This window comes from Barbus barbus (assembly GCF_936440315.1).
Source record: "Barbus barbus genome assembly, chromosome: 14".
In the NCBI taxonomy this organism is placed as follows: domain Eukaryota; kingdom Metazoa; phylum Chordata; class Actinopteri; order Cypriniformes; family Cyprinidae; genus Barbus; species Barbus barbus.
This window is the reverse complement of record NC_136742.1, coordinates 22,812,138-22,823,871: the sequence shown is the minus strand read 5'-3', so window position 1 is coordinate 22,823,871 and position 11,734 is coordinate 22,812,138. Positions and strand designations below refer to the sequence as shown.

Here is an 11,734-nt window from a genome sequence, read left to right as displayed (position 1 = left end):
GTTACTTTCTGCTCCAGTTCCTACATTTCTAACGTCCATTTCATGTTTGCCTGTAATGTCAGCACATAGTTTATTTATATTGGGGAAAGTGTTGGATATGATGCTGATGGATAACTGAAACTGAACACAACAAGACTTTTTCTTTATACCAGCTCTTTCCTGTTGTTGATGATAATGAGTCATTTAATTAATAATTGAAGGAAATATTCAGAGGAGTTAATTGCTTATTATAACGTTATTGGATATTTGGTTTTGTGAAATCGGTGAAAACTACTCATCATCAATTTAAAATGCAAGTAATATAAAGTATATTTTATAGAACACAGACCAAGCCTTGTGTACAAGACTAAACATTGCAGTATCTGCTATAATATAGGCCTGGTATATTTAATATATTTTTGTAGTATATTTTATATAATATATTTTTTTGATGCAGCTATATTAATCATACCTTCTGTGGGCAAATAGAAACTGACAACTGAAACGAATTAATGTATTTTAAAATGAACGCTATAATTTTATGTCAAATCTGATCTCTCTCCAAACACATTTCCAATGTCAGTGCCCCGTATGAACCGATGGGTGGCACTAAACGCCCAGCAAGACCGAAACCTTGAAAAGAAACGCCCCTGTTTGGATCGTAAACAACTGCATAGATTGCAGAGACAGGCAGGGCATCGAAACTGATTTCAGATCGGTGTGTGTTTGACAGAGAGGGGTCTGGGGTCTCTGCTTGAGCAGCTCTGGGAACAGATATGAACGCTGCGCGTGCACGCGTTTACAGATGCGGACCATTGTAACAACAGCTACAGAAACTAAACGTAAGTACGAAAGTGATATTTCAATGAAGACTCGTGTTTTCTTTTCTTCAAAAAGGGTTCAGATTTAGTACATTATTTATTTCAAATTTTGTTAAACATAACATGTCCTGACATCTGACATAGCAGGTTATTGGACACACTAATCACTTTGTTTGTCAAATTATGTTAATTCATGGTATAGTGCACTCTAAAAGTGGTTATTAGCTGTGACTGTGATTTTCCCAAAAAAAAAAATAAATAAATAAATAAACTTCTTAGCCTTTTAGATAATAGGATCACAACCAATAAAATGCTGTTTTGATATGGTTCCTCAAGGTACTTGGAATAATATAAACAATTCTGAAATATGTTTCCTTATATATAAAAAAAAAAAAACAGCATAAAGGTTCAGATTTGAAATTCTTTAAGCTACATTATTGCTGCCAACTACATTAAATTGTTGTAAAATGAGAAACTTTTACATTGTTAAAATAGTTTTTTTTTTCAAGAAAATGCTCTTTTGAACTTTATCGTCATCAAAAAATCCTCAATATATATATATCACATTTTCCACAAAAAAAGAGTATTTTTTAACTTTGATAAAAATCTACATATTAGAATCATTTCTGAAGGATCATGTGACACTGAAATCTTGAGTAATGGCTGCTGAAAATTCAGCTTTGCCATCAAATAAATAAATAAAATTTTTAAGTATTAAAATTTGTAACAGTTACTTTAAATTGTAAAAATAGTTCACCGTATTACTGTTTTTACAATATTTTTGATCAAATAAATGCTACCTTAATGAGCACCACAGATTTAGCCTATTTCAAAAACATTAAAAAACCCAGAAACTTTTGAACGGTATATGCCTAGTATATTAAATAAACAGTTTGTGCAAACAAAACTGCTGACCTCTTGCTGCATTAGGTACAGTGTCAATCTCAGCATGTCTTGTTATTTGCTCACCCTGTAGTATATGTGTTCACACTGTTCAGCTTTTATAAGGGTTCATCTTGACACCGATCAGGCCAGCTGTGGTCATGTTGTGTCAAGAAACATCTCAACTTGTCTTTCAGCCTCCCTCACCTCATCAAACACCATGTTCTGTTACCACACTGGCATTGACACTTTCTTTACAATGAGGACACTCATCCACACTCCACCCTTTTTCCATCTCTCTGTCTCTGGTTTCACTTCTCATCCTTCGACATGCCTGGACAGAGTGAAAGACAAGAGCCCCTATCCCATGAATTATGCATCGCTGCTATAACTCTCTAGTGTTTTTGTACACACCTGTCAGTTTGCGCTTGCTGTTGGCTTCGGGAGTAACTGAAGTGAGTGTTGGGTCACTGTTAGGACACTGTGTTTGTAAGTAAGGCCCAAGATCTGCTTGAAAAAATATTCAGTAACACCAAACCTGTCCTACTTGTGTTTCCTTTCTGAATTCTTTTGAGGAAAAGATTAATTTTATGATAAATGTAATGCAGTGTCACTGGTGACAGATATGAACAGCATAAGGAACAGTAGGGTAAAGAATTTGAAAAACAGATATCAAGACTAACATTTTTCCTCTTGAATTCTGATGAAGATATAGATTCATTTTCATGACTATCTTCTTTGTGATCACCTTGCAGTTATGGAGGAGGCCGAGACGAGGAAGTCTGTAAGATGGAAAGAGACGAGCAGAATAACTCAGACTGAAGAGGACATCATTACGTCTTGCCTAACAGCCTCCGATGAGAATCAGAACAAACTGCAGGAGGCAGAGGTTATGGACTTGGAAGCGGTTAAACACGACTCCGAGAACAGGAACCCAGAAGAGAGGTCTCCAACAAACATCAAGAGCCATAGCTGTTCTTTAGATCATGGTAAGCCATTTATATTACAATATTTTGGTGCTGCGATTAGCCATATTGTTGTTTGTTTGTTTTTTATGAATAAAATAATACTTAAGTTGTAGCGCATCCTAATTAAAGTACTTACATTTTTTCTTGGAACACAATGTATATATATATATATACTTGGAATACTATATATATATATATATAGTCAGAATTGCAAGATAGAGAGATTAACTATTAAAAAAAAAAAAAATCTGAATTGTTAAATAATCTCTCAACTGCAAGAAAAAAGTCAGAATTGTGAGTTAAAAAGTCACAAATCATCTTTTTTGTCTTTCATAGCGGTAACAAAAAATAGAATTGCTAGATGTACACTCAGAATTCAGAGAAAAAAGTCAGTATTGCAAAATATAAACTCAGAACAGAAAATATATATATACTGCATACTGTGTATACAGTATATATATAGAAGTGGTCCATATGATGTACACACTACCATTCAAAAGTAATCAATAAGATAAAAAAAAAAAAAGTATTCAGCAAGGATGCATAAATCAAAAGCAGCAGTAAATGGTTTTACATTGTTACAAAAGATTTTTATTTCAAATAAATGCTGTTCTTTTGAACTTTTTATTTATCAAAGAATCCTAAAACAATGTGTATCATGATTTCCACACAAAAATTAAGCAGCACAAAGTGTTTCAAATAAGATTTGTTTTAACACCAAATCAGCATATTACAGTAATTTCTGAAGGATCATGTGACACTGAAGACTGCAGTAACGGCTGCTGACAATTCAGCTTTGCCATCAAATGAATAAATTACATTTTATAATATATTAAAATAGAAAACAGTTATTTCACAATATTACTGTTTTTGCTGTATTTTTGTTAATAAATGCAGCCTTGGTGAACATAAGAGACTTCTTTCAAAAATATTTTTAGCAGCACACAAGTTATATTGATGGTTATATTGGTCACTTTTATTTAATGTTATTTTTTTACTGGAGCTTGCCAGGAATTACTGTGAACTATTGGTGTATGGAAAAGAGCTGATTGAGATTTCTTTAAAATTATCATTTGGTGTTCCATGAAAAAATATAAGTTTTCAGATTTGGAATGACATAAGGATGTCAAAATTGTCATTTTGGCTGACTATTTGTTTAAGGTTACATTTAAATGTACTGGCTAATGAGGTATTAAGTAGTTTCATATAATGATTGACCATAAACTTGTTCAAATGTGCTCAAAAAGCACTGGATTGACTGATTTACTGAAGTCAGAAGTATGCAATAGCTGCAGTTTTCTCCTGGTGTGATCTCTGTACAGGTCGTCTCTCTGGGATTGTGCCACCTGGGCCTAGTCCTTCTCTTCTGGCCTCACTGCAGTCCCTCGTTGAACACAATGATCACATGCTCCTCCCTCATTCCTTACACCAGGTGTGTGCACTGACAGTTTTCAAAGGTTACTCTCAAATAAAGCCCATAGCCAAAACAAAAACTGGCATGAAAAGACCTGGTTGTCTTTTAATAAAAGTGTGCATACGCGTTTTTCTCTCTGAATCCGTCATCAGATACACCTAGATTGTTAATAATATAGAAAAATGATGCACTCTATACTGTTAACCTGATAAATGTTCATGTGTATTCTGTGGACTAATAAATTTCACAGATTTCCACAGGGTCGCAAGATTACTTGCAGGGTAGCAAGATGGAAGTGGAATAAAATACACTGAACAAAATTATAAACGCAACACTTTTGTTTTTGTCCCCATTTTTCATGAGCTGAAATCAAAGATCTAAGACTTTTTCTATGTATACAAAAGGCCTATTTCTCTCAAATATTGTTCACAAATCTGTCTAAATCTGTGTTAGTGAGCACCTCTCCTTTGCCGAGATAATCCATCCACCTCACAGGTGTGGCATATCAAGATGCTGATTAGACAGCATGATTATTGCACAGGTGTGCCTTAGGCTGGCCACAATAAAAGGCCACTCTAAAATGTGCATTTTTACTGTATTGGGGGGGTCCGAAAACCAGTTAGTATCTGGCGTGACCACCATTTTCCTCACGCGGTGCAACACATCTGCTTCGCATAGAGTTGATCAGGTTGTCCACTCCTCTTCAATGGCTGTGCGAAATTTGCTTGATATTGGCAGGAACTGGAACACGCTGTCGTATATGCCAATCCAGAGCATCTCAAACATGCTCAATGGGTGACATGTCCGGTGAGTATGCTGGCCATGCAAGAACTGGGATGTTTTCAGCTTCCAGGAATTGTGTACAGATCCTTGCAACATGGGGCTGTGCATTATCATGCTGCAACATGAGGTGATGGTCGTGGATGAATGGCACAACAATGGGCCTCAGGATCTCGTCACGGTATCTCTGTGCATTCAAAATGCCATCAATAAAATGCACCTGTGTTCGTTGTCCATAACATACGCCTACCCATACCATAACCCCACCGCCACCATGGGCCACTCGATCCACAACGTTGACGTCAGCAAACCGCTCACCCACACGACACCATACACGCTGTCTGCCATCTGCCCTGTACAGTGAAAACCGGGATTCATCCGCGAAGAGAACACCTCTCCAAAGTGCCAGATGCCATCGAATGTGAGCATTTGCCCACTCAAGTCGGTTATGATGCCGAACTGCAGTCAGGTCGAGACCCCGATGAGGACGACGAGCATGCAGATGAGCTTCCCTGAGACGGTTTCTGACAGTTTGTGCAGAAATTCTTTGGTTATGCAAACCGATTGTTGCAGAAGCTGTCTGGGTGGCTGGTCTCAGACGATCTTGGAGGTGAAGATGCTGGATGTAGAGGCCCTGGGCTGGTGTGGTTACACGTGGCCTGCGGTTTTGAGGCCGGTTGGATGTACTGCCAAATTCTCTGAAAAGCCTTTGGAGACGGCTTATGGTAGAGAAATTAACATTCCTGGTGGACATTCCTGCAGTCAGCATGCCAGTTGAAAGCTCCCTCAAAACTTGCGACATCTGTGGCATTGTGCTGTGTGATAAAACTGTACATTTTAGAGTGGCCTTTTATTGTGGTCAGCCTAAGGCACACCTGTGCAATAATCATGCTGTCTAATCAGCATCTTGATATGCCACACCTGTGAGGTGGATGGATTATCTCGGTAAAGGAGAAGTGCTCACTAACACAGATTTGTGAACAATATTTGAGAGAAATAGGCCTTTTGTGTACGTAGAAAAAGTCTTAGATCTTTTGAGTTCAGCTCATGAAAAATGGGGACAAAAACAAGTGTTGCGTTTATAATTTTGTTCAGTGTAATTAAGAAGGTAATTTGGATAGAACATTTTTATAGGAGTTTATATTTTTCAATTTGAACTTCTTTTCTGACAATATTGAGAGATATAAAGTCAGAATTGCAACATATAAACTCAGTACAACATAAAGAGATGTTGCAATTTTATAAAAACGTCAGAATTGTTACATAATCTCTCAATTGCAAGAAAAAGTAAAATGTCAGTTAAAAGTCACAAATTACCTTTTGTTATTTTACTTTATTTATTTTTTTTATTTCATGGGGGTAACAAAAAAACAGAATTTCAAGATGTAAACTCAGAATTCAGAGAAAAAATGTGAGAATTGCAAAATATAAACAAAAAAAAAAATCAGAACTGTGAGATATAAACTCAGAATTGCGAGATGTAAAGTCATATCTTGCAACTGAGTTTATATCTTGAAATTACGAATTAAAATATATAAAAAGTTAAAAAGTAATGAAAGAAGCTGTCAGAAACAATAAATTCAGCCAAAACATGATATTAGTAGTACAAAAATGAACTATTCTTGTTTTTGTGTGTTTTGTCAGCATTTCCGGGCATCCAAATAAGTCTCAACAATTATCGACTAAACATCATGCACATTTATTTATAATCAGATCTGTCAACAAGACAAACTACCGAAATGTGCTCACTGGAGTTGTTTTTTCAATCTCCCTGTAGAGTTCAAATAGGGGGAGCAAATTGCTCCTCAATAAGATTATTATAGTTAGATAAAATCAACAGTACAGTAGAAAACAATTTATTTTCCTGTCTTGCACTAAATTTAGACGATCCATGTAAGAGAATTCATTAAATGGGCAAAGATAGAGCAGTTATTTCTTGCACGTTCACACTCACTGTCAGACCCGTTCACATGTCCATGCAGTACAGTCCTTTTAAAGATGCTCTTCACTAAACTAATGAAATCAAGACTCTAGATTGAGGTCTAACAGGAAATAGACTTTGATCGACCAGCTGAGAGTCTTTTAAAAGAACACTTGATGAAGCTGTCTTTGGAAGATCAATGTGGTAAGGAGATGTAATATTTTACTTGCTGATATTTTCCTTCCATTACAGATAGCAGAGGGCTACTTCCTTGAAAAGGACTGTATCCTTTTTTGCATGTAAATCCACCACTGAATTTCGCCTGGTTTCTGTCTGTTTCTTCCCTGGCTTTCCTTTGCTATCACTAAACGCTCCCTGTTGATGCTGCTGTCATAGTGACCAGGGCAAGCGTATCAGAAGAGACTCCTTAGGGTGTGTCTTTCCATGTCGACTTGTAGGGTGTTGCACAAAAGGAAGGATGTTGATAGATAAAGTAATTTGAAACGGTGAAAGAAAGATTTTTTTTTAATAATTGTCATCATATGGTCTTCCTTTATAAATTAAAGTCTCTTATGTTCACCAAGGTTGCATTATTTGATCAAAAATATAGGAAAAACAGTAATATAATTGTAAAATATTATTACATTTTTAAATAACTGCTTTCAATTTTTATATAGTTTAAAATATACGTTATTCCTTTCATGGCAAAGCTGAATTTGAACTGAATTTTACGGAATTTTTTCAGTAGCCATTACTCTAGCCTTTAATGTCGCATGATTCTTCAGAAATCATTCTAATATGCTGATTTGGTGCTCAAGAAATATTTATTTTTATTAACAATGTTGAAAATTGTGCTACTTAATATTTTTGTGGAAACCATGATACATTTTTTAAAGATTCTTTGATGAATAGAAAGTTCATAAGTACAGCATTTATTTGAAATGGAAATATTTTGCAACATTATAAATGTCTTAACTGATACTTTTGGTCAATTTAATGCATCCTTGTTGAATAAAAGTATTAATTTCTTTAGAAAAACGTACACCAAATCTTTGAAAAGGATATATATAGAATATGTATGTAGACACACACTTTTAAGTGTTGGTTTCTTTAAGCATTGAGCATTTCAGATCAGTGGGCAGTGGAGTTTCTTCATCTGGAGAAGCTGTATCATGAAAGACTGCTGTCGAATCTGGTCTCCATACAAGAGAAATGGGGTAAGGATGCCAGATGATTATGGATAATAATATGATTTTTTTTTTTCCAGAAATAACTTGAACTAGGGGAGGTTACATTGTTTACATGTGAGGGAATATCCCTGAAGCATTGTTTTATCTTGTGAGGATGAGACTCCTTTTTGTAAATAGGACAATTGCTAGTTCCATCCTTCATAAGTAAACAGCAGTGGAATGGTTTGAGCTCAGGTAATTGCTCATTTCCCAACTGAACTTCATTGCCCAGACCTCATGTGACTCTGTTACTTCACCAATATCTCTGCAGTACAGAGGTCAGACTCTCCCTTCTTATTTGATTAACTGGCAACAAGACCTGACTGTGGAAAGAGAAACCTGAAGAATGTCACATAGCTGTAGCTTTTTTGGTACAAGGATTTTTTTCATGAAATATCAGGAACTGAGAATAGCATGTATGTTTTTAGATTGCGTTCACATATTCTATGAGTAGGTAAATGCATGGGAGAATATGAGACGCAGTCAAAATGATTCAAAGACTCAAATCCATATGTTTGGTTTCAGAGTCCCAGAGGAAAATCAGAGTCCAAAGTAAATCTCCTTTAAACTCTAATGGAACTGACAGAGAGAGAGAGCATATGGAACTGAGTCATATCTGCAAAACACACCAGAGGTGAGACTGTGTGCAGACAAGGACTGTCCAAGCAAGTAGAAAATAATAATAATAATAATTTTCCTTCCCCAAAATATTTATTCCTGACAACGCCAGGCCTCTTCAAGCCCCATCAATTTAAACAGATTTATAGGGAAAACATCAAAAATTAGATGAATTTCCTTATTTTCACTTTTTACTTAATTTGACATATTTAAAAGCTTTTATATGATCTGTGCCTTATTGTATCTTATACTGTATCTAAAAAACAAACAAACACTTTGCCTTGGAAGAAGCTACCTCTAAAAGTGCTTTAATAAGCATTTTATATAGGATATATATATATATATATATATATGAAGAGTTCATTTGCAAAAACAGATAACTCCGTTTAAACAATTGTCAGAAATCATATTTTTTCATTGTGCATTCCAATTAATCTCAATCAAACTGCAGTTGGGTTATTTTGGCTAGGTTAAAAAATAACTAAAAAACTAAAAAACCCCCCCGGAATGATCTGTTTTTGCAAATAAACTCTTTATATATTATATATTATATATATATATATATATATATATATATATATAATGTATGTGTGTGTGTGTGTATTTTACAAATCACACATTTTATATGTGTGATATATAATATAATAAATGTCATCATCCGTCTATATAAAGTGTGCATATATATATATATATATATATATATATATATATATATATATATACAAATTAAATATTTAGATGTACATATTATATAGAAAATTTAGCAAATAATAAATCAGTATGTTTATTGTGTAACAACAATAATTATTATACTGAAAGGAATTTGACAAATTCTGCTTCTCCTTTTTCAGACCTAAACTCTCTTTGGAAAAGGTAAAACATTACAATTGTTTTATTATCCACCCATGCAGTTTGTTTTTGTGAGTCTGATTAAAGCAGTCTGTTATTGCAGAACATGGACGACATAAAACTACACAACAGCCCAACCCTTGTGCCAAAACACAGAAGATCAAAACAAGAACGAGCTTCAGTGAACTCAACCGAGAGAGAGAACCGGGCGGAGGACTGCTCATGGCCAAAAGCTGAACAGGAGCCAGACGAGGACTGTGAATTGAATGAGGAGGAGGAGGAGGAAGAGGATGAGGACGAGGAAGGTCTTGAGGAGGATGAGTGCTGGAATGAGGAGCTGCAGGATGTCGTTGACGGTAGGGGTGGGCGATATGGGAAAAATATCATATCACGATTTTTTATAGAAATATCACGATTCACGATTTTTATCACGATTCTTTGTTAGTTTTACTATTTTGGTTTTACAAGTTGTCTGAGCATTACAGCCAAACTAGAAAGACAAAGATGCATGGCAGATATTTAGGCCAAAGTGGGCGAAGATAAAAAAATCTTTGTCATTATTTTATTTTTCTTATTAAAAAATAAGAACAAAGATACACATTACAAATACACATAATATACAAATAAAACAAACAGTGCTTTATTTCCAGGTACAATAGGTGTATTTAGCAGAGCATTCAATGAAATTGAATGAACAAATATAAAAATAAAACACTAGATAGACTGATTCCTAAAGCAACTGTATTAAAGTTTTTCAGTCAAGAATAGTGAGTGATTTTTCTCTTTGCGTTTTGTTGTTTTGTTAACGTTAAATGAATAGTTCCCCCACAAATTAATATTCTGTCATCTGTCTGTCAATTCTGTCATAATGTTGTATTTTTATATCATCATTTACTCAAAAGTTGTTTTAAACCGGAATGAGTTTCATTCTTGTGCTGAACATTTATAAATGCTATTTTGAAGAAGGTGGAAAACCAAACAGTTGCTGGTCCTCAGTGACTTCCATAGGATTTTTCTTTCCTACTATCAAAGTCAATGTGGACCAGCAACTGTTTGGTTTTCCACTGAGTAAATAATGACAGAAATTAAATTTTAGGGTGAACTATCCCTTTAATGACAGTCGACAGCACGTTTAGTGTCCTGTCCCTTTAAGAGCTGCACGCATCTAATATACAGTACAGGCACGCATCCGTTTCTCTCTTAACTATTTACTTTCATTTTAGAGATAACCAACTCAGTCTGTATGTAAACCTTGTGTGTTTTGACAGTATTAGCGCAAAATATAACTTAGTTGAGTAATCAGGCGCTGTTAGACAGGCGTTTTAGTGCGCGTGCTTCAGGTGTATCCGCTCAGAACAAGCGCACGTCAGACCAGCGCGCGAATTAAACATTTAACCAGCAAGGCTTGTATGCAAATAATGTACTTTTGCGATCGCGAATAAGTGCAGTGTCCTGTCTGAGTAACTCTACTGCTGTATGTCGTGTTGTACAGTATATAGAGACGGCGGCGCCAGAACTGTATTTGACAATGTGCGCGGTAGCGCGATACTACGATATTTCTTAAAAAGCAGATCGTGGAGACATTTTTATCGTCCACGATCAAAAATCGTCATATCGCACACCCCTAGTTGACGGCCAGGTTCCTGTGGATGAGCTGGCCAGTCTTATTCAGGTAGAAGAGGTAAGACGCTGTAGGAGTGATGTTAATCTCTTACATATTACCATCTGTCCTTAGAAAAACTAAGCATGCTGAGACACCATCCGTCTGCTGCAGTCTTTCCAAACCATCCGCTTACTGAACGATTTGTATTCCTCAGGGCCTAAATATGCAATTTATTAATCTGGGTCCTCAAATTGAATTTTTATGACTTTGTAAAAGGTCAAGTGGGACTTTCTTCAAATTCTCAGACCACATTTCTTAGCCACAGGGTTTCTCTTTATGAAAGCAAAATAGTGTGATGTCATCCACAGCGTTATGGCAGCCAGCTGCAGGAATTTTATAAAGAAGCGTTCAGGGAGTGTATGGTTTCCCAAAGCTATTGGGTGTGGTCGTCTTAAATAACAGTCCAACTGCACGAACCTTTTCCAGAGCTGTGTCAGACACACTGTGAAAGAGTTCCTTCACACACCACAGCTAAATGATGCATTACATGATTTGTTTCTTTGTTGTATGCAATTATTTTATAGGGATTTGAAGACTCTGCAATTGTGTTTTGGGCTCTGATTTGACAAGCAACAACAACAAAAAAGTTTTAGTTTTTTTTTTTTACATC

General features: G+C 35.6%; 1 protein-coding gene across 1 annotated transcript in view; it reads left to right on the top strand.

Annotated features, from left to right (window-relative positions):
• Nucleotides 1-671: 671 nt before the first annotated feature.
• Nucleotides 672-11,734, top strand: part of LOC306880378 (uncharacterized protein) — a 14,628-nt gene continuing 3,565 nt past the window's right edge. Inside the window, exons 1-9 of the mRNA XM_079433872.1 lie at nucleotides 672-821; nucleotides 2,438-2,671; nucleotides 3,973-4,082; nucleotides 7,018-7,048; nucleotides 7,896-7,982; nucleotides 8,520-8,628; nucleotides 9,464-9,485; nucleotides 9,565-9,817; nucleotides 11,090-11,142. Coding sequence (XP_079289998.1) covers nucleotides 785-821; nucleotides 2,438-2,671; nucleotides 3,973-4,082; nucleotides 7,018-7,048; nucleotides 7,896-7,982; nucleotides 8,520-8,628; nucleotides 9,464-9,485; nucleotides 9,565-9,817; nucleotides 11,090-11,142 — 936 coding nt within the window. The 5' untranslated portion in view covers nucleotides 672-784. The remainder of the gene's footprint in view (nucleotides 822-2,437; nucleotides 2,672-3,972; nucleotides 4,083-7,017; nucleotides 7,049-7,895; nucleotides 7,983-8,519; nucleotides 8,629-9,463; nucleotides 9,486-9,564; nucleotides 9,818-11,089; nucleotides 11,143-11,734) is intronic.